The 23,354-nt window shown below is 49.3% G+C and overlaps 1 protein-coding gene across 1 annotated transcript; it reads left to right on the top strand.

Annotated features, from left to right (window-relative positions):
• Nucleotides 1-6,348: 6,348 nt before the first annotated feature.
• Nucleotides 6,349-20,784, top strand: LOC135534903 (protein tyrosine phosphatase type IVA 3-like; the record flags this gene model as incomplete). Its single annotated transcript, XM_064961707.1, has 4 exons — nucleotides 6,349-6,767; nucleotides 7,368-7,460; nucleotides 15,715-15,845; nucleotides 20,672-20,784. Coding segments are annotated over exons 1-4 (436 nt in total), but the record flags the coding sequence as incomplete, so codon positions are not given.
• Between the last annotated feature and the right edge of the window lie 2,570 nt (nucleotides 20,785-23,354).

Here is a 23,354-nt window from a genome sequence, read left to right as displayed (position 1 = left end):
ACATGGGTCTATGTGTGGATAGCGTATGGCGCTGCGTGTGGTTAGCGTATGGCGCTGCGTGTGGTTAGCGTATGGCGCTGCGTGTGGTTAGCGTATGGCGCTGTGTGTGTTTAGCGTATGGCGCTGTGTGTGTTTAACGTATGGGGCTATTTGTGGAATTGGCAGTTCTAGGGTATCAGTTATCCTCACCGAGGCCCAGGGCCTAAAATTTACACCCGCCACCTGCTGAACGTGGGTAGATTTTGCCGTTGGCAGGTAAGAATGTATAATTCACCAGCGACGTTAGTGCGTGGCAGTACTCCAGGCCCTACAGTGGGTATTTCATAAAAATAGTCAAGCATTGGCCCAAGTGAGTTGTGATTTATAGCTAAATAAAAGCTGCAGTAGCTGTTTTCAAAGTATTAATGCCATTTTGTTTCGTATCTGTTAATGCACAAAGAAAGCTATAACATTAGGATTCAGATATCAGGCAGCAACACTGCCTGTCTGGGGGCTGTGAGTGCGGAAATATTTGTTTAGAAGCAATGGGCACAGGCATAAAAGTTGGTCTAATTTACTCAAGTATCCTACAGTGATTTCTTGTTAATTTTCATTGTTTTGTTCACAAGCTAGGTTACTTTTTCAATGTTTGAGTTTCCTCCCACTGCTAGCAAAAAGAGACCTCGTTGGCTCTCTACTAGTGACACAGGCACATGATAACTTGAGTGGCCCTGTTACCAAGGTAACCTTAAAAGGGCAGCTAAACATTTTTTGTCTGATATTTATGTTAAAAATACTTAGGTCACAGAATAGTAAATTACATTGAGAAATATAACCAATAACTTCTTACTAGTAATACATTTATTGTTTTAGAAACATTACTAAGCATGGCAGTTTCTTTGTGTAATTATGGCAGCACATTTTTGACTGGTAAACAATCTGATTGGCTGGTAGATTTTTTGTATCGACCTGCCACAGTGGCTGCTATACAAACAAGTTAGTTTTAGGCCCTGTCTTGGCCTGTCTTTTATCTGTCTGTCCTCTCTTACCCTGTGTGTGTAGTTTGATAGAATGAAAGTTTACCAAATGATCTTCAGCCCAGCTTGAAAACAGGAAATGATGTCCTGAACTGACTGACTGGGGATAATGGAGAATAGGTCGACTTTCTCTCCCCAACTAACTGTGTGGTTTGACTGTTAGTCCCACTGACTCTCTCTCCCCAACTAACTGTGTGGTTTGACTGTTAGTCCCACTGACTTTCTCTCCCAACTAACTGTGTGGTTTGACTGTTAGTCCCACTGACTTTCTCTCCAACTAACTGTGTGGTTTGACTGTTAGTCCCACTGACTTTCTCTCCCCAACTAACTGTGTGGTTTGACTGTTAGTCCCACTGACTTTCTCCCCAACTAACTGTGTGGTTTGACTGTTAGTCCCACTGACTTTCTCTCCCCAACTAACTGTGTGGTTTGACTGTTAGTCCCACTGACTTTCTCTCCCCAACTAACTGTGTGGTTTGACTGTTAGTCCCTCTGACTCTCTCTCCCCAACTAACTGTGTGGTTTGACTGTTAGTCCCACTGACTTTCTCTCCCCAACTAACTGTGTGGTTTGACTGTTAGTCCCACTGACTTTCTCTCCCAACTAACTGTGTGGTTTGACTGTTAGTCCCACTGACTTTCTCCCCCAACTAACTGTGTGGTTTGACTGTTAGTCCCACTGACTTTCTCTCCCAACTAACTGTGTGGTTTGACTGTTAGTCCCACTGACTTTCTCTCCCCAACTAACTGTGTGGTTTGACTGTTAGTCCCACTGACTTTCTCTCCCCAACTAACTGTGTGGTTTGACTGTTAGTCCCTCTGACTCTCTCTCCCCAACTAACTGTGTGGTTTGACTGTTAGTCCCACTGACTTTCTCCCCAACTAACTGTGTGGTTTGACTGTTAGTCCCACTGACTTTCTCCCCCAACTAACTGTGTGTGGTTTGACTGTTAGTCCCACTGACTTTCTCCCCAACTAACTGTGTGTGGTTTGACTGTTAGTCCCACTGACTTTCTCTCCCCAACTAACTGTGTGTGGTTTGACTGTTAGTCCCACTGACTTTCTCTCCCAACTAACTGTGTGTGGTTTGACTGTTAGTCCCACTGACTTTCTCTCCCCAACTAACTGTGTGGTTTGACTGTTAGTCCCACTGACTTTCTCTCCCCAACTAACTGTGTGGTTTGACTGTTAGTCCCACTGACTTTCTCTCCCCAACTAACTGTGTGTGGTTTGACTGTTAGTCCCACTGACTTTCTCTCCCCAACTAACTGTGTGTGGTTTGACTGTTAGTCCCACTGACTTTCTCTCCCCTAACTAACTGTGTGTGGTTTGACTGTTAGTCCCACTGACTTTCTCTCCCCAACTAACTGTGTGTGGTTTGACTGTTAGTCCCACTGACTTTCTCTCCCCAACTAACTGTGTGGTTTGACTGTTAGTCCCACTGACTTTCTCTCCCAACTAACTGTGTGGTTTGACTGTTAGTCCCTCTGACTTTCTCTCCCCAACTAACTGTGTGGTTTGACTGTTAGTCCCACTGACTTTCTCTCCCCAACTAACTGTGTGGTTTGACTGTTAGTCCCACTGACTTTCTCTCCCCAACTAACTGTGTGTGGTTTGACTGTTAGTCCCACTGACTTTCTCTCCCCAACTAACTGTGTGTGGTTTGACTGTTAGTCCCACTGACTTTCTCTCCCCAACTAACTGTGTGTGGTTTGACTGTTAGTCCCACTGACTTTCTCCCCAACTAACTGTGTGTGGTTTGACTGTTAGTCCCACTGACTTTCTCTCCCCAACTAACTGTGTGTGGTTTGACTGTTAGTCCCACTGACTTTCTCTCCCCAACTAACTGTGTGGTTTGACTGTTAGTCCCACTGACTTTCTCTCCCAACTAACTGTGTGTGGTTTGACTGTTAGTCCCACTGACTTTCTCTCCAACTAACTGTGTGTGGTTTGACTGTTAGTCCCACTGACTTTCTCTCCCCAACTAACTGTGTGTGGTTTGACTGTTAGTCCCACTGACTTTCTCTCCCAACTAACTGTGTGTGGTTTGACTGTTAGTCCCACTGACTTTCTCTCCCCAACTAACTGTGTGTGGTTTGACTGTTAGTCCCACTGACTTTCTCTCCCCAACTAACTGTGTGTGGTTTGACTGTTAGTCCCACTGACTTTCTCTCCCCAACTAACTGTGTGTGGTTTGACTGTTAGTCCCACTGACTTTCTCTCCCCAACTAACTGTGTGTGGTTTGACTGTTAGTCCCACTGACTCTCTCCTCTGTCTCTCTGTGTGTGGTTTGACTGTTAGTCCCACTGACTCTCTCCCCAACTAACTGTGTGTGGTTTGACTGTTAGTCCCACTGACTCTCTCCTCTGTGTGTGTGATTTGACTGTTAGTCCCACTGACTCTCTCCTCTGTGTGTGTGGTTTGACTGTTAGTCCCACTGACTTTCTCTCCCCAACTAACTGTGTGTGGTTTGACTGTTAGTCCCACTGACTTTCTCTCCCCAACTAACTGTGTGTGGTTTGACTGTTAGTCCCACTGACTTTCTCTCCCCAACTAACTGTGTGTGGTTTGACTGTTAGTCCCACTGACTTTCTCTCCCCAACTAACTGTGTGTGGTTTGACTGTTAGTCCCACTGACTTTCTCTCCCCAACTAACTGTGTGTGGTTTGACTGTTAGTCCCACTGACTCTCTCCTCTGTCTCTCTGTGTGTGTGTGGTTTGACTGTTAGTCCCACTGACTCTCTCCTCTGTCTCTGTGTGTGTGGTTTGACTGTTAGTCCCACTGACTCTCTCCTCTGTCTCTGTGTGTGTGGTTTGACTGTTAGTCCCACTGACTCTCTCCTCTGTCTCTGTGTGTGTGGTTTGACTGTTAGTCCCACTGACTCTCTCCTCTGTCTCTGTGTGTGTGGTTTGACTGTTAGTCCCACTGACTCTCTCCTCTGTGTGTGTGTGTGTGTGGTTTGACTGTTAGTCCCACTGACTCTCTCCTCTGTGTGTGTGTGTGTGTGTGGTTTGACTGTTAGTCCCACTGACTCTCTCCTCTGTGTGTGTGTGTGTGTGTGGTTTGACTGTTAGTCCCACTGACTCTCTCCTCTGTCTCTGTGTGTGTGGTTTGACTGTTAGTCCCACTGACTCTCTCCTGTGTGTGTGGTTTGACTGTTAGTCCCACTGACTCTCTCCTCTGTGTGTGTGTGTGTGGTTTGACTGTTAGTCCCACTGACTCTCTCCTCTCTGTGTGTGTGTGTGGTTTGACTGTTAGTCCCACTGACTCTCTCCTCTGTGTGTGTGTGTGTGTGTGTGTGTGTGTGTGTGTGTGTGTGTGGTTTGACTGTTAGTCCCACTGACTCTCTCCTCTGTGTGTGTGTGTGGTTTGACTGTTAGTCCCACTGACTCTCTCCTCTGTCTCTCCTCTGTGTGTGTGTGGTTTGACTGTTAGTCCCACTGACTCTCTCCTGTGTGTGTGTGTGTGGTTTGACTGTTAGTCCCACTGACTCTCTCCTCTGTGTGTGTGTGTGTGTGGTTTGACTGTTAGTCCCACTGACTCTTCCTGTGTGTGTGTGTGTGTGGTTTGACTGTTTGTCCCACTGACTCTCTCCTCTGTGTGTGTGTGTGGTTTGACTGTTAGTCCCACTGACTCTCTCCTCTGTGTGTGTGTGTGTGTGGTTTGACTGTTAGTCCCACTGACTCTCTCCTGTGTGTGTGGTTTGACTGTTAGTCCCACTGACTCTCTCCTCTGTGTGTGTGGTTTGACTGTTAGTCCCACTGACTCTCTCCTCTGTGTGTGTGTGGTTTGACTGTTAGTCCCACTGACTCTCTCCTCTGTCTCTCTGTGTGTGTGTGTGTTTTGACTGTTAGTCCCACTGACTCTCTCCTCTGTCTCTCTGTGTGTGTGTGTGGTTTGACTGTTAGTCCCACTGACTCTCTCCTCTGTGTGTGTGTGTGTGTGTGTGTGTGTGTGTGTGTGTGTGTGTGTGTGTGTGTGTGTGTGTGTGTGTGTGTGTGTGTGTGTGTGTGGTTTGACTGTTAGTCCCACTGACTCTCTCCTCTGTGTGTGTGTGTGGTTTGACTGTTAGTCCCACTGACTCTCTCCTCTGTCTCTCCTCTGTGTGTGTGTGGTTTGACTGTTAGTCCCACTGACTCTCTCCTGTGTGTGTGTGTGTGGTTTGACTGTTAGTCCCACTGACTCTCTCCTCTGTGTGTGTGTGTGTGTGTGTGGTTTGACTGTTAGTCCCACTGACTCTCTCCTCTGTGTGTGTGTGTGTGTGGTTTGACTGTTTGTCCCACTGACTCTCTCCTCTGTGTGTGTGTGTGGTTTGACTGTTAGTCCCACTGACTCTCTCCTCTGTGTGTGTGTGTGTGTGTGGTTTGACTGTTAGTCCCACTGACTCTCTCCTGTGTGTGTGGTTTGACTGTTAGTCCCACTGACTCTCTCCTCTGTGTGTGTGGTTTGACTGTTAGTCCCACTGACTCTCTCCTCTGTGTGTGTGTGGTTTGACTGTTAGTCCCACTGACTCTCTCCTCTGTCTCTCTGTGTGTGTGTGTGTTTTGACTGTTAGTCCCACTGACTCTCTCCTCTGTCTCTCTGTGTGTGTGTGTGGTTTGACTGTTAGTCCCACTGACTCTCTCCTCTGTGTGTGTGTGTGTGTGTGTGTGTGTGTGTGTGTGTGTGTGTGTGTGTGTGTGTGTGTGTGTGTGTGTGTGTGTGTGGTTTGACTGTTAGTCCCACTGACTCTCTCCTCTGTGTGTGTGTGTGGTTTGACTGTTAGTCCCACTGACTCTCTCCTCTGTGTGTGTGTGGTTTGACTGTTAGTCCCTCTGACTCTCTCCTCTGTGTGTGTGTGTGGTTTGACTGTTAGTCCCACTGACTCTCTCCTCTGTGTGTGTGTGTGTGTGTGGTTTGACTGTTAGTCCCACTGACTCTCTCCTCTGTGTGTGTGTGTGTGGTTTGACTGTTAGTCCCACTGACTCTCTCCTCTGTGTGTGTGTGTGGTTTGACTGTTAGTCCCACTGACTCTCTCCTCTCTCTGCAGCGCTGCACTCAGGCCGGCCAGTCGTTGATGGAGTTCTTGCAGGGAGCGGTGACTACTGCCACGCCCAACATCTCAGCGCTTGAGCCCAGGCCCCCCGGGGGGAGGATGGCCCTGTTGCCCTGCTGCACCTCCCACCCCTGAATGCCCACAGCCAGGTTGCCCTCTCCACCCAGACCCAGACACCCCCACTCTGACTGTAGACTGACCGACGGACGGCAGGCCCACTAACTCACCAGATGGGGTAGTGAGTGTCGGTGGCCAAGGGCAGCGCAAGCTAACGGACAGCTACCTCTTCACCCCCGGCACCTTACTCTTCACCCTGTCCAACCCCCACTCTATTCCCAGCACCCCACGACACCCTGGACAGGAGAGACTTGAGAGGACCTTGTAAAGTCCTTCTGAGGTGGGGTGTTGTTGCTGGGGTTTGTTCCTCAGCCTCAGAGAGACTAGCAGGGGTGACCTGCTTTCTTGGCTTCCTGCCTGGCTTCCTGCCTGCTGTGTCAGGACAGTGTAGTGTAGCTGGTGGGCTGGGTGCTCCTCTGTCAGGGTGGGTGCGGGCCCCTGGGTCTGGGTCGACGTCGTGGCGTCTTCTCCTGAGAGTGGGATCCTCAGTGTGTCCAGAATGAACCGTCCGGCTCCCCCCGTCGAGGTCTCCTACAAGAACATGAGGTTCCTCATCACACACAACCCCACCAACGCCACCCTCGACACCTTCATCGAGGTGAGACAGAGAGGAACCTTCCACACAACACCACTAACACCACTCTTATCACCTTCATCGAGGCGAGACAGAGAGGAACCTTCCACACAACACCACTAACACAACTCTTATCACCTTCATCAAGGTGAGACGGAGAGGAATCTTCCAGACTGTTCTGGCTCTCGGTCGTCTAATCCTGCTGAGTTAGAAGTGGTACCTAGGTAACTGATCTAAAATCAGATTACTCCTCTGGGTTCACACTGCACGCTCTTAGCCCAGGGCTAATCTTCATCAATATTCATGTTAGGTGAAAATGGAAATGTCACAATGAATGGAATTTGATGACAATTAATATTTAAATTGGTTGACAATCTGTGATTGGCTAACCCTGAAAACTTGGTTCTAAGAACAGAGTGTGAGCCTCTCAGGGAAAACCCAGAACTGATGGAAGATCAGCATCTAGGGAAAACTTAATCCTACTCGGTCTGATTGGTATTACCACTGTAACTAGCTGTCATGTGACAGGGCGGTTACCAAATCAATCTAACTGTTATTACAACTGTCATTGTCACACCTCCGACTCATGAATGGTTTTGATGAAGTTACCTCTCCCTTTTCCAGGACCTGAAGCAGTATGGTGCAACAACAGTGGTGCGGGTGTGTGAGGTCACCTACGACAAGACTCCTCTGGAGAAGGATGGCATCACAGTCATGGTGCGCAAAGATACACACACACACACACACACACATAGGATCCCTCTTCTCTACACTCTCTCACTAGGGTTCTATTCACTCGGAACCAAACGGATGCAAAACAGGCTGAAACGAATGGGGACCGACCTGAATTTGTCCAATGAGAAAAGCTTTTTTTTTTTTTTTCTGTTGCAAGACGTTTTGCTACGGTGCCAAAAGTTCTGGTACGCTGTGCATTAATGAATACGACCCTGGTGGTGTTCAGGAGGTACAAAATGAGGTGAAACGTGGCCTGCTACTGTCTGAACTGGTCCATTGAGACTAGTCTACTGCTACCTGAACTGGTCCATTGAGACTAGTCTACTGCTGTCTGAACTGGTCCATTGAGACTAGTCTACTGCTGCCTGAACTGGTCCATTGAGACTAGTCTACTGGTGTCTGAACTGGTCCATTGAGACTAGTCTACTGCTGTCTGAACTGGTCCATTGAGACTAGTCTACTGCTGTCTGACCTGGTCCATTGAGACTAGTCTACTGGTGTCTGAACTGGTCCATTGAGACTAGTCTACTGGTGTCTGAACTGGTCCATTGAGACTAGTCTACTGGTGTCTGAACTGGTCCATTGAGACTAGTCTACTGCTGTCTGAACTGGTCCATTGAGACTAGTCTACTGCTGTCTGACCTGGTCCATTGAGACTAGTCTACTGGTGTCTGAACTGGTCCATTGAGACTAGTCTACTGGTACCTCAACTGGTCCATTGAGACTAGTCTACTGGTACCTCAACTGGTCCATTGAGACTAGTCTACTGCTGTCTGAACTGGTCCATTGAGACTAGTCTACTGCTGTCTGACCTGGTCCATTGAGACTAGTCTACTGGTGTCTGAACTGGTCCATTGAGACTAGTCTACTGGTACCTCAACTGGTCCATTGAGACTAGTCTACTGGTACCTCAACTGGTCCATTGAGACTAGTCTACTGGTACCTCAACTGGTCCATTGAGAATAGTCTACTGGTACCTCAACTGGTCCATTGAGACTAGTCTACTGGTGTCTGAACTGGTCCATTGAGACTAGTCTACTGGTACCTCAACTGATCCATTGAGACTAGTCTACTGGTACCTCAACTGATCCATTGAGACTAGTCTACTGGTACCTCAACTGGTCCATTGAGACTAGTCTACTGGTACCTCAACTGGTCCATTGAGACTAGTCTACTGGTACCTCAACTGGTCCATTGAGACTAGTCTACTCGCTCTGTTTCAAAAAAAATTCTCCAGTATGTTCCTACTGACCCTGTTTCCTCTCTCTGCCATGTGGAGGATGTTATTCATGATCTCACCCTGCTGCACATGTGTTGGAGTAGAGGAAACACTACCTCCTGCCCCGAACACACACACACACACACACACACACACACACACACACACACACACATCTGGCTCAGCGTCAGGGTTTACCTCATGGTTTACTCCTCTCTTGTCTCCCAACATCCTCTCCTCTCACCTGGTCTTTCTTTTTCTTCACTCTCCTTTCTCTCTCTCCTTTCTCTCTCTCTGTCTCTCTCTCGCGCTCTCTCTCTCTCTCCTTTCTCTCCCTCTGAGTTAATAACGTTGTTGGGAACAGAGAGCGAGTACCCTCTCAGAGAAGGGGTAGCATCAGATGAGAAGAATGTAGGGATGTAGAGATAACTAGAGGCCTGGGTTACATAAGGCCCTTAACCACCCTCTGTCTGTTGTGTTATCAGAGTGACACAGTCACACAGAGTCCTCTCTCTGCTCTTCCCTGTGTGAGAGAGAGCCTTGTATCCTGGCTGACAGAGTCCTCTCTCTGCTCTTCCCTGTGTGAGAGAGAGCCTTGTATCCTGGCTGACTGAGTCCTCTCTCGGCTCTTCCCTGTGTGAGAGAGAGCCTTGTATCCTGGCTGACTGAGTCCTCTCCTCTTCCCTGTGTGAGAGAGAGCCTTGTATCCTGGCTGACTGAGTCCTCTCTCTGCTCTTCCCTGTGTGAGAGAGAGCCTTGTATCCTGGCTGACTGAGTCCTCTCTCTGCTCTTCCCTGTGTGAGAGAGAGCCTTGTATCCTGGCTGACTGAGTCCTCTCTCTGCTCTTCCCTGTGTGAGAGAGAGCCTTGTATCCTGGCTGACTGAGTCCTCTCTGCTCTTCCCTGTGTGAGAGAGAGCCTTGTATCCTGGCTGACTGAGTCCTCTCTCTGCTCTTCCCTGTGTGAGAGAGAGCCTTGTATCCTGGCTGACTGAGTCCTCTCTCTGCTCTTCCCTGTGTGAGAGAGAGCCTTGTATCCTGGCTGACTGAGTCCTCTCTCTGCTCTTCCCTGTGTGAGAGAGAGCCTTGTATCCTGGCTGACTGAGTCCTCTCTCTGCTCTTCCCTGTGTGAGAGAGAGCCTTGTATCCTGGCTGACTGAGTCCTCTCTCTGCTCTTCCCTGTATGAGAGAGAGCCTTGTATCCTGGCTGACTGAGTCCTCTCTCTGCTCTTCCCTGTGTGAGAGAGAGCCTTGTATCCTGGCTGACTGAGTCCTCTCTCTGCTCTTCCCTGTGTGAGAGAGAGCCTTGTATCCTGGCTGACTGAGTCCTCTCTCTGCTCTTCCCTGTGTGAGAGAGAGCCTTGTATCCTGGCTGACTGAGTCCTCTCTCTGCTCTTCCCTGTGTGAGAGAGAGCCTTGTATCCTGGCCAACTGAGTCCTCTCTCTGCTCTTCCCTGTGTGAGAGAGAGCCTTGTATCCTGGCTGACTGAGTCCTCTCTCTGCTCTTCCCTGTGTGAGAGAGAGCCTTGTATCCTGGCTGACTGAGTCCTCTCTCTGCTCTTCCCTGTGTGAGAGAGAGCCTTGTATCCTGGCTGACTGAGTCCTCTCTCTGCTCTTCCCTGTGTGAGAGAGAGCCTTGTATCCTGGCTGACTGAGTCCTCTCTCTGCTCTTCCCTGTGTGAGAGAGCCTTGTATCCTGGCTGACTGAGTCCTCTCTGCTCTTCCCTGTGTGAGAGAGAGCCTTGTATCCTGGCTGACTGAGTCCTCTCCTCTTCCCTGTGTGAGAGAGAGCCTTGTATCCTGGCTGACTGAGTCCTCTCTCTGCTCTTCCCTGTGTGAGAGAGAGCCTTGTATCCTGGCTGACTGAGTCCTCTCTCTGCTCTTCCCTGTGTGAGAGAGAGCCTTGTATCCTGTTTGACTGAGTCCTCTCCTCTTCCCTGTGTGAGAGAGCCTTGTATCCTGGCTGACTGAGTCCTCTCTCTGCTCTTCCCTGTGTGAGAGAGCCTTGTATCCTGGCTGACTGAGTCCTCTCTCTGCTCTTCCCTGTGTGAGAGAGAGCCTTGTATCCTGGCTGACTGAGTCCTCTCTCTGCTCTTCCCTGTGTGAGAGAGAGCCTTGTATCCTGGCTGACTGAGTCCTCTCTCTGCTCTTCCCTGTGTGAGAGAGAGCCTTGTATCCTGGCTGACTGAGTCCTCTCTCTGCTCTTCCCTGTGTGAGAGAGAGCCTTGTATCCTGGCTGACTGAGTCCTCTCTCTGCTCTTCCCTGTGTGAGAGAGAGCCTTGTATCCTGGCTGACTGAGTCCTCTCTCTGCTCTTCCCTGTGTGAGAGAGAGCCTTGTATCCTGGCTGACTGAGTCCTCTCTCTGCTCTTCTCTGTGTGAGAGAGCCTTGTATCCTGGCTGACTGAGTCCTCTCTCTGCTCTTCCCTGTGTGAGAAAGAGTCTTGTATCCTGGCTGACTGAGTCCTCTCTCTGCTCTTCCCTGTGTGAGAGAGAGCCTTGTATCCTGGCTGACTGAGTCCTCTCTCTGCTCTTCCCTGTGTGAGAGAGAGCCTTGTATCCTGGCTGACTGAGTCCTCTCTCTGCTCTTCCCTGTGTGAGAGAGAGCCTTGTATCCTGGCTGACTGAGTCCTCTCCTCTTCCCTGTGTGAGAGAGAGCCTTGTATCCTGGCTGACTGAGTCCTCTCTCTGCTCTTCCCTGTGTGAGAGAGAGCCTTGTATCCTGGCTGACTGAGTCCGGCTCTGGTCAAAGGTAGTGCACTATGTAGGGAATAGGGTGCCATTTGGGACGTACCCGTGTACACTTGCTGACTGACTGGCTCAGTGCTTCCTCTTCAATAGGAACACAGCAGAGAGCAGAAGATTAGCCACCAGCTGAGAGAGACTGGCTGGCAGGTGAAACCCAGTTCCCTGTTCCCCTCCACATCTCCCTGAACTCCAGATGAAAACCATGTTGTCTGTCTCATTCAGCACGCTGTGTAATGTGCTGTTCTGTCTGACATGGCTGGTGATGCCTTCGTTGCTCAAAGAGGTTATTTATTGGCATTATATGGAGAAATGTTACTCCCTCGGTCTCTGCTTTTGCAGGTTTCTTTAGTCTTACCAGTGTATCAGTAATGGTGTGGGTATATTTGGAGGCCATATATAACAGTGGTAAGTACCAGAGGTGCGTCCATCCACCTTGTGACTGACTTAACATAGACCATCCTCTGTAGCATGTGATAACATTCAGCTGGCTGATATAAAGGGACTGTGGACTCATTCAGGAAGTGGCCCAAAATGGCACCCTATTGTGTCCATATAGTGCACTACTTTTGTGCAGAGCTGTATGGGCCCTAATCATAAGTAGTGCACTGTACTATGAAGGGAATAGGCTGCCAGATTTGAGACCTACACTCTGCCAAACGTCTCGCTGGTTGTCGTATGAGAGTCAAGTTGCAGAGGAAGAAGGATACCATGGTGACGGGGTCTGTTCTGGGGGTTCCGAGAAACGGCCCAAGACGTTCTTCGGGCCACAATTAGAACACTGCCTCCTCCTCCTCAAGCTCTTGTCTCAAGCTCTGGGCTGCGTTGGTTGGACTTGGAATGAGCTTCACGACATGAATAGCTTACTGTTGACATACCAGGCGGCTCTGTTCACCTCTTAGTAGATGTAAATGTTATTTTTAACCACATCCTCTCTACAGTCGAAGATTCTATTAGGGAGAGATTTACTCTCAAGGTTGTCACAACAGGTTCACCCATTATGGAGTTCTGTGGCGTCAGAACAGACATGTAAAATGGACATTTCTGTATCTTCGGTGTTGTGGTGACTTCTCCATATCTTGATGCCCACAACTTCTTTAGATATCCACAACAGGATGCAGAGCAATTCAAGGCATTTCATGTGAGGTTAGGGTCAGGCCTTGCCATGTACAGGATCCCTGTCCTTCCTGGAACATTGAACAGAGAGTAGAATGGATCCTGTTGTGGGTTTTGCCTGTGTGTTACTGGTAGAATGGATCCTGTTGTGGGTTTTGCCTGTGTTACTGGTAGAATGGATCCTGTTGTGGGTTTTGCCTGTGTGTGTTACTGGTAGAATGGATCATGTTGTGGATTTTGCCTGTGTGTTACTGGTAGAATGGATCCTGTTGTGGGTTTTGCCTGTGTTACTGGTAGAATGGGTCCTGCTGTGTGTGTTACTGGTAGAATGGGTCCTTCTGTGTGTGTTACTGGTAGAATGGGTCCTGCTGTGTGTGTTACTGGTAGAATGGGTCCTGCTGTGTGTGTTACTGGTAGAATGGGTCCTGCTGTGTGTGTTACTGGTAGAATGGATCCTGCTGTGTGTTTACTGGTAGAATGGGTCCTGCTGTGTGTGTTACTGGTAGAATGGGTCCTGCTGTGTGTGTTACTGGTAGAATGGGTCCTGCTGTGTGTGTTACTGGTAGAATGGGTCCTGCTGTGTGTGTTACTGGTAGAATGGGTCCTTCTGTGTGTGTTACTGGTAGAATGGGTCCTGCTGTGTGTGTTACTGGTAGAATGGGTCCTGCTGTGTGTGTTACTGGTAGAATGGGTCCTGCTGTGTGTGTTACTGGTAGAATGGGTCCTGCTGTGTGTTACTGGTAGAATGGATCCTGCTGTGTGTGTTACTGGTAGAATGGGTCCTGCTGTGTGTGTTACTGGTAGAATGGGTCCTGCTGTGTGTGTTACTGGTAGAATGGGTCCTGCTGTGTGTTACTGGTAGAATGGGTCCTGCTGTGTGTGTTACTGGTAGAATGGGTCCTGCTGTGTGTGTTACTGGTAGAATGGGTCCTGCTGTGTGTTACTGGTAGAATGGGTCCTGCTGTGTGTGTTACTGGTAGAATGGGTCCTGCTGTGTGTGTTACTGGTAGAATAGATCCTGTGTCGTCCAAAATGGCGCCCTAATATCCTATATGTTGCATTACTTTGCACCAGAATCCTCTAGGTTCTGGTAGGGCTGTGACCTTAACAGTATCGCACATTTTTTTCCTTGGCAAAAATGTAAACTCGAAGCAGACCAAACTCGTTGATCCTTTAACCTGCAGGTTGTTGTGGCTGTAGTTTGAAAAGCCATGTGACTCTGGATGACGACATAATGATGTTTCCAACATTATGTCTGTTTTCCCCAAAACGTTCCAGCCGCTTGATGTTTTGTTTCCTTGTCACGATACTAATGAGTATCCCGGCCCCTGGTGTGGTCCCGGCCCCTGGTGTGGTCCCCGACCCCTGGTGTGGTCCCCGACCCTGGTGTGGTCCCCGACCCCTGGTGTGGTCCCCGACCCCTGGTGTGGTCCCCGACCCCTGGTGTGGTCCCCGACCCCTGGTGTGGTCCCCGACCCCTGGTGTGGTCCCGACCCCTGGTGTGGTCCCGACCCCTGGTGTGGTCCCCGACCCCTGGTGTGGTCCCGAGCCCTGGTGTGGTCCCGAGCCCTGGTGTGGTCCCGAGCCCTGGTGTGGTCCCCGACCCCTGGTGTGGTCTGACCCTGGGCTCTGGGTCCTATGACTCGTTTGGGATGCAGCCTGCAGTGTCCATGTGGAACGACCCTTAACCCCAGCATTGTTTTGTTTTTTTGAGAGAGAAAGTCCCAGTTGCACCCTTCTATTCATGGCAGTGTGAAATAGTGATGTCATCATAACATCTTTCCCAGCCAGGCCTGTGATCCCCTGGCTCAGCTGAGCCCCCAAGGGCTTTTGAAGGGAGTTGTTGTCTTGGTAACACATTGTTGTCAAACACACAAGATGTTTGTCCCTGGGAGCAGGTATTGTGGTGTTGGAAGTCCCACTCCACTAGAAGATAAGAGATGACTCTCTCTCTCTGTGTGTGTTTGCCAGTTAAGAACAAATTCTTATTTACAATGACGGCCTACACCGGCCAAACCCGGACGACGCTGGGACAGTTGTGCGCCGCCCTATAGGACTCCCAATCACGGCCGGATGTGATAGTGTCTGATGGGTCTCTAGTGTGACTGATCCCTCCTAGACACGCATGGTTTCCGCTTTAAGCCTTCATCTGTCCAATGGAGGAGTCAAACAGCTGGTTTGAGCATCCTTGATGCTGTATGGTGCATTAGGTCTGTATCTGACCAGGTGCTGGATGTCTTGGTTAATCTACCATCACTGTCTAATCCTTCAATGAAGGAGTGTTTGTCTTATAGAGGATGGTAGCCCAACATGGCCAGAACAATACATTGTATCCAACCGACTGATTTTAATGTACACTAGCCAAACCAATTAAATGTTGAAAACAAACAGTTCACCACAGTTCACTCAGTGAAGAAGAGGTGACCACACATCTGTTCTCTGTTGTGGTTCTGCACCAACTATAAACAAACCCCTTATAGTGTTGTCTGTGTTGACAGAAGGCTTTCCTGATGTTGTGGGTGCTGATGGAACATGTTATGTGTCCCAAATGGCACCTATTGCCTACATTGTGCACTACCTTTGACCAGAGCCCTATTGTAGTGCACTATATAGAAATTAAGGGGTACCATTTGAGATGAATCTAGGCCCTCAGATACCACCAGTCGCTGACTGAATGTTCCCACTGTTTGGATGGGAGGTGTTTGTTGAGATGGCAGGAACAGTGAAATAGTGTAGGAAGGACACAGTGTGTTGTCTGTGGGGACAGTTGGTTCATGTTGCGGAGTCATGTTTAGATGACTGAGGTTGGTACACTCTGCGTTCCTCCCTGTTACGTGGGTACAGATGTCTCATTTCACAGTGTGCAGCGGCTTGGAACCAGTTGTTTCAGACATGCAGCGCTTCACAAACTCTTTTAATACATTCACCCTCAGTAGGGGATTCTGCTTTGTCTGGTTCCTCAGTTTGAAGTAGGTAGGGGTGCAGTGTAGAGCTGCTTGGTCTCGTAACAATGGGCTCCCTCAGAGTGCCAATGCTAATCAGCTGTTTCTGTCAGAGAGACAGAACTGTACTATTTATGATGTGATCCTGAAGACCAATTTCCACATTGTGTGGACAGTTCCATTGTTTTCTAATGTGAATGTATTTTGTATTTTCCAGGACTGGGCCTTTGACGACGGTGCCCCTCCTCCCACTAAGATCGTAGATGATTGGCTGAACCTGCTGAAGACTAGGTTCCGTGAGGACCCTGGCTGCTGCGTGGCGGTGCACTGTGTTGCCGGGCTGGGACGGTACGGATCATTAAAACTCTTCTGTCTTATGGTTCTGATTGGGTGAGACAGTTGAACCAAGATCACACAGCTGCAGTGTCCTCCACCCACTGTGACGGCCACTGTCCCAGCAGCCACCAGTCTCTCCCCTTCTCCTACAGCCTGGCCAGGGCCCTCTCTCAGCATGCAGACAGAACCAAGCCAAAGTCAACTGTTAGCCAAGGGCCACTCCTTCACAACTAATCCACCGTTTATTATTCAAAGCACAGAGGTTGAGGTCTGAAAAACGTTGAAGCAGCGTTTATTTCTATTGTGTGTCTAAGTGTATCCTCTCAGATTGGATCTCTACTAGTTAGCTCACCAGAACCCTGGTCAAAAGTAGTGCACTATATAGGGAATAGGGTGCCATTTGGGATGTAGCCAGTTGTCTTGTGAAATGCCAGTTAGCTGTATTCTGGTTGGCCATGCCCAGACTTGTAATGTATGTTCTGTAGTTGAGCCTCTGGACTCCCGTTGGCCGTGCCGTACATTAGTTCTTACGGTTGGCCGTGCCGTACATTAGTTCTTATGGTTGGCCGTGCCTTACATTAGTTCTTACGGTTGGCCGTGCCGTACATTAGTTCTTACGGTTGGCCGTGCCTTACATTAGTTCTTACGGTTGGCCGTGCCGTACATTAGTTCTTATGGTTGGCCGTGCCTTACATTAGTTCTTATGGTTGGCCGTGCCCTACATTAGTTCTTATGGTTGGCCGTGCCCTACATTAGTTCTTATGGTTGGCCGTGCCCTACATTAGTTCTTATGGTTGGCCGTGCCGTACATTAGTTCTTACGGTTGGCCGTGCCGTACATTAGTTCTTATGGTTGGCGTGCCCTACATTAGTTCTTATGGTTGGCCGTGCCCTACATTAGTTCTTATGGTTGGCCGTGCCCTACATTAGTTCTTATGGTTGGCCGTGCCGTACATTAGTTCTTATGGTTGGCCGTGCCGTACATTAGTTCTTATGGTTGGCCGTGCCCTACATTAGTTCTTATGGTTGGCCGTGCCCTACATTAGTTCTTATGGTTGGCCGTGCCCTACATTAGTTCTTATGGTTGGCCGTGCCTTACATTAGTTCTTATGGTTGGCCGTGCCGTACATTAGTTCTTATGGTTGGCCGTGCCCTACATTAGTTCTTATGGTTGGCCGTGCCCTACATTAGTTCTTATGGTTGGCCGTGCCCTACATTAGTTCTTATGGTTGGCCGTGCCTTACATTAGTTCTTACGGTTGGCGTGCCCTACATTAGTTCTTATGGTTGGCCGTGCCCTACATTAGTTCTTATGGTTGGCCGTGCCCTACATTAGTTCTTATGGTTGGCCGTGCCCTACATTAGTTCTTATGGTTGGCCGTGCCCTACATTAGTTCTTATGGTTGGCCGTGCCCTACATTAGTTCTTATGGTTGGCCGTGCCGTACATTGGTTCTTATGGTTGGCCGTGCCTTACATTAGTTCTTATGGTTGGCCGTGCCTTTGCATTTAGTTCTTACGGTTGGCCGTGCCTTACATTAGTTCTTACGGTTGGCCGTGCCTTACATTAGTTCTTATGGTTGGCCGTGCCCTACATTAGTTCTTATGGTTGGCCGTGCCCTACATTAGTTCTTATGGTTGGCCGTGCCCCTACATTAGTTCTTATGGTTGGCCGTGCCCTACATTAGTTCTTATGGTTGGCCGTGTCCCTACATTAGTTCTTATGGTTGGCCGTGCCCTACATTAGTTCTTATGGTTGACCGTGCCCTACATTAGTTCTTATGGTTGGCTGTGTCGTACATTAGTTCTTACGGTTGGCCGTGCCTTACATTAGTTCTTACGGTTGGCGTGCCGTACATTTAGTTCTTACGGTTGGCCTTGCCTTACATTAGTTCTTATGGTTGGCATGCCAACCAACATAACAGAGGAGTTGACTAAATAGAAGCACAAACTGATCTGGTTACCAGGCTCATTTTAGCCCTGTCCTGTCTGGTGTTCCTTCAGGTGTCCTCTATGGCAGAGGAGAGACAACGAGTCACATCTGTACCGATGGAGTATATTAGCAAGCTAGTAGAGGAGAAAATGTCTCAAATGGTACCCTATTCTATACATAGTGCACTACTTTTGACCAGAGCCCTGTGGGCAATAGGGAGCCATTAAACGAGGTTAAACCAGGACTTTGGTACTAATAATGGTTGAGCTCATTGGTAGGAAGCTGAAGGAGCCCCTGTCTCCCTCCCCTCCTGGGTAAGCTGAAGGAGCCCCCCCTCCGCAATCCACTGACTTCCCCCAGCCTCTTCCATTCCCCTCCTGTGTTAGCTGAAGGAGCCACCCAGCTCCCTGGCCTCCCCCAGGCTCTTCTCTCCCCTCCCCCTCCTGTGTTAGCTGAAGGAGCCCAGCTCCCTGGCCTCCCCAGGCTCTTCCTCCCTCCTCCTGTGTTAGCTGAAGGAGCCCCCAGCTCCCTGGCCTCCCCCAGGCTCTTCTCCTCCCCTCCTGTGTTAGCTGAAGGAGCCACCTAGCCTCCCCAGGCTCTTCTCTCCTCCTCCTGTGTTGTTGGGCTGGAGCCACCCTGGCCTCCCCAGGCTCTTCTCTCCCTCCTCCTGTGTTAGCTGAAGGAGCCACCCAGCTCCCCGGCCTCCCCAGGCTCTTCCCCTCCCTCCTCCCCTGTGTTAGCTGGAAGGAGCCACTCCAGCTCCCCGGCCTCCCCAGGCTCTTCCTCCCTCCCTCCTGTGTTAGCTGAAGGAGCCACCCAGCTCCCTGGCCTCTCCCCAGGCTCTTTCCTCTTCCTCCTCCTGTGTTAGCTGAAGGAGCACACCCAGCCCCGGCCTCCCCAGGCTCTTCTCTCCCCCTCCTGTGCAGCTGAAGGAGCCACCCTGGCCTCCCCAGGCTCTTTCTCTCCCTCCCCTCCTGTGTTAGCTGAAGGAGCCACCCTGCCCTCCCCAGGCTCTTCTCTCCCCTCCTCCTGTATGTTAGCTGGAAGGAGCCACCCTGCCCTCCCAGGCTTCTTCTCTCCCTCCCCTCCTGTGTTAGCTGAAGGAGCCACCCCACCACCTCTCCCAGGCTCTTCTCTCCCTCCCCCTCCTGTGTTATTTGGAAGAGCCACCCCTGCCCTCCCCAGGCTCTTCTCTCCCTCCCCTCCTGTGTTAGCTGAAGGAGCCACCCTGCCCTCCCCAGGCTCTTCTCTCCCTCCCCTCATATGCTGGCTGAAGGAGCCACCCCTGCCCTCCCCCAGGCTCTTCTCTCCCTCCCCTCCTGTGTTAGCTGAAGGAGCCACCCTGCCCTCCCAGGCTCTTCTCTCCCTCCCTCCTGTGTTGGCTGAAGGAGCCACCCTGCCCTCCCCAGGCTCTTCTCCCTCCCCTCCTGTGTTAGCTGGAAGGAGCCACCCAGGCTCTTCTCTCCCTCCCCTCCTGTGTTAGCTGAAGGAGCCACCCTGCCCTCCCCAGGCTCTTCTCTCCCTCCCCTCCTGTGTTAGCTGAAGGAGCCACCCAGCTCCCTGGCCTCCCCAGGCTCTTCTCTCCCTCCCTCCTGTGTTAGCTGAAGGAGCCACCCTGCCCTCCCCAGGCTCTTCTCTCCCTCCCTCCTGTGTTAGCTGAAGGAGCCACCCAGCCTCCCCTCCCTGGGTGGGTGAAGCACCGTCTATCTCTGACGTACTGGAGACGTCCTCTGGGACCCATCTGTGGTTTTTGACAGGGCGCCAATGTTTACTTTACTCTGAACTGTTTGTTGTCCTGTTAATCAGCTGGGGAGTCTTTGGCTTTCAGCTGGTAACCTCTGCAACATCTCAGTGGTCTGGGGGCTGATATGGCTTGACAGGGTAGAGTTAGACAGATGAATATGTTTGAATGTCTCATGTCCATGCAGGCAGGCACCTCATCTGTTTCACTGATTCCTAGAAGTCCCGTGTTTGTGTTCGTGGTGTTATGCTCTTCAGCTCTTTATTTCCACACTGACTTACCGTAACCACAGCAACAACCCATATAAGGCTAGAAAAGGGGAAAGTGGGCGACAGCTTTTCCTAATGATTTGTTACCTGTAAATATTAGTGGCCAAATACAGCACAACTAGTTCCAGCTCTTAACGCGCTGCAGGGCTTTTCTTTGTCCAAACCAGAATGAACTCCATTCCCTGGGAACTGTCTGTGTTGTGACAACATGGAGAGAGACGGTGCTGGGGGCATAACAGGAAGGACACTAGTGGAAGTCTTAAATTCCCCGTCTTAATATGTGAATGCTGTATCTAACGTCCCAAATGGCGCTATATTCCCTATTAAGTGCACTACTTTTGACCAGGGCCCATAAGGTTCTGACTGTGTCTTTAAGTCCCAGTATTAGTAGCAGTCTGACTGTGTCTTTAAGTCCCAGTATTAGTAGCAGTCTGACTGTGTCTTTAAGTCCCAGTATTAGTAGCAGTCTGACTGTCTCTTTAAGTCCCGGTATTAGTAGCAGTCTGACTGTGTCTTTAAGTCCCAGTATTAGCAGCAGTCTGACTGTGTCTTTAAGTCCCAGTATTAGTAGCAGTCTGACTGTGTCTTTAAGTCCCAGTATTAGTAGCAGTCTGACTGTGTCTTTAAGTCCCAGTATTAGTAGCAGTCTGACTGTGTCTTTAAGTCCCAGTATTAGTAGCAGTCTGACTGTGTCTTTAAGTCCCAGTAATAGTAGCAGTCTGACTGTGTCTTTAAGTCCCAGTATTAGTAGCAGTCTGACTGTGTCTTTAAGTCCCAGTATTAGTAGCAGTCTGACTGTGTCTTTAAGTCCCAGTATTAGTAGCAGTCTGACTGTGTCTTTAAGTCCCAGTATTAGTAGCAGCATGTAAAGGCTGTTTCTTTGTGTTTCTCCCTCCAGGGCTCCTGTGCTGGTGGCTCTGGCTCTGATCGAGGGCGGGATGAAGTATGAGGAGGCAGTTCAGTTCATCAGGCAGTATGTACACCTCACCTCTAGATTCAGTTCATCAGGCAGTATGTACACCTCACCTCTAGATTCAGTTCATCAGGCAGTATGTACACCTCACCTCTAGATTCAGTTCATCAGGCAGTATGTACACCTCACCTCCAGATTCAGTTCATCAGGCAGTATGTACACCTCACCTCCAGATTCAGTTCATCAGGCAGTATGTACACCTCACCTCCAGATTCAGTTCATCAGGCAGTATGTTCACCTCACCTAGATTCAGTTCATCAGGCAGTATGTACACCTCACCTCTAGATTCAGTTCATCAGGCAGTATGTACACCTCACCTCCAGATTCAGTTCAGTTCATCAGGCAGTATGTACACCTCACCTCTAGATTCAGTTCATCAGGCAGTATGTACACCTCACCTCTAGATTCAGTTCATCAGGCAGTATGTACACCTCACCTCTAGATTCATTTCAGTTCATCAGGCAGTATGTACACCTCACCTCCAGCTCAGTTCAGTTCATCAGGCAGTATGTACACCTCACCTCTAGATTCAGTTCAGTTCATCAGGCAGTATGTTCACCTCACCTCCAGCTCAGTTCAGTTCATCAGGCCGTATGTACACCTCACCTCCAGATTCAGTTCAGTTCATCAGGTAGTATGTACACCTCACCTCTAGATTCAGTTCATCAGGCAGTATGTTCACCTCACCTCTAGATTCAGTTCATCAGGCAGTATGTACACCTCACCTCCAGATTCAGTTCATCAGGCCATATGTACACCTCACCTCCAGATTCAGTTCAGTTCATCAGGCAGTATGTACACCTCACCTCCAGATTCAGTTCAGTTCATCAGGCAGTATGTACACCTCACCTCTAGATTCAGTTCATCAGGCAGTATGTACACCTCACCTCTAGATTCAGTTCATCAGGCAGTATGTACACCTCACCTCCAGCTCAGTTCAGTTCATCAGGCAGTATGTACACCTCACCTCCAGATTCAGTTCATCAGGCAGTATGTACACCTCACCTCTAGATTCAGTTCATCAGGCAGTATGTACACCTCACCTCTAGATTCAGTTCATCAGGCAGTATGTACACCTCACCTCTAGATTCAGTTCATTAGGCAGTATGTACACCTCACCTCTAGATTCAGTTCATCAGGCAGTATGTACACCTCACCTCCAGATTCAGTTCATCAGGCAGTATGTTCACCTCACCTCTAGATTCAGTTCATCAGGCAGTATGTACACCTCACCTCTAGATTCAGTTCATTAGGCAGTATGTACACCTCACCTCCAGATTCAGTTCATCAGGCAGTATGTACACCTCACCTCTAGATTCATTTCATCAGGCAGTATGTACACCTCACCTCCAGATTCAGTTCAGTTCATCAGGCAGTATGTACACCTCACCTCTAGATTCAGTTCATCAGGCAGTATGTACACCTCACCTCTAGATTCAGTTCATCAGGCAGTATGTACACCTCACCTCTAGATTCAGTTCATCAGGCCATATGTACACCTCACCTCCAGATTCAGTTCATCAGGCAGTATGTACACCTCACCTCTAGATTCAGTTCATCAGGCAGTATGTACACCTCACCTCTAGATTCAGTTCATTAGGCAGTATGTACACCTCACCTCCAGATTCAGTTCATCAGGCAGTATGTACACCTCACCTCTAGATTCAGTTCATCAGGCAGTATGTACACCTCACCTCTAGATTCAGTTCATCAGGCAGTATGTACACCTCACCTCTAGATTCAGTTCAGTTCATCAGGCAGTATGTACACCTCACCTCTAGATTCAGTTCAGTTCATCAGGCAGTATGTACACCTCACCTCTAGATTCAGTTCAGTTCATCAGGCAGTATGTACACCTCACCTCTAGATTCAGTTCAGTTCATCAGGCAGTATGTACACCTCACCTCTAGATTCAGTTCATCAGGCAGTATGTACACCTCACCTCTAGATTCAGTTCATTAGGCAGTATGTTCACCTCACCTCTAGATTCAGTTCATCAGGCAGTATGTACACCTCACCTCTAGATTCAGTTCATCAGGCAGTATGTACACCTCACCTCCAGATTCATTTCAGTTCATCAGGCAGTATGTACACCTCACCTCCAGCTCAGTTCAGTTCATCAGGCAGTATGTACACCTCACCTCTAGATTCAGTTCAGTTCATCAGGCAGTATGTTCACCTCACCTCCAGCTCAGTTCAGTTCATCAGGCAGTATGTACACCTCACCTCCAGATTCAGTTCAGTTCATCAGGTAGTATGTACACCTCACCTCTAGATTCAGTTCATCAGGTAGTATGTACACCTCACCTCCCAGATTCAGTTCAGTTCATCAGGTAGTATGTACACCTCACCTCTAGATTCAGTTCATCAGGTAGTATGTACACCTCACCTCTAGCTTCAGTTCATCAGGCAGTATGTACACCTCACCTCCAGCTCAGTTCAGTTCATCAGGCAGTATGTACACCTCACCTCTAGATTCAGTTCATCAGGCAGTATGTACACCTCACCTCTAGATTCAGTTCATCAGGCAGTATGTACACCTCACCTCCAGATTCAGTTCAGTTCATCAGGCAGTATGTACACCTCACCTCTAGATTCAGTTCATCAG

The sequence above is a fragment of the Oncorhynchus masou genome, unplaced genomic scaffold (genome assembly GCF_036934945.1).
Source record: "Oncorhynchus masou masou isolate Uvic2021 unplaced genomic scaffold, UVic_Omas_1.1 unplaced_scaffold_4124, whole genome shotgun sequence".
Lineage (NCBI taxonomy): Eukaryota > Metazoa > Chordata > Actinopteri > Salmoniformes > Salmonidae > Oncorhynchus > Oncorhynchus masou.
The sequence above is the reverse complement of the archived record's forward strand: the minus strand, read 5'-3'. Positions and strand labels throughout refer to the sequence as shown.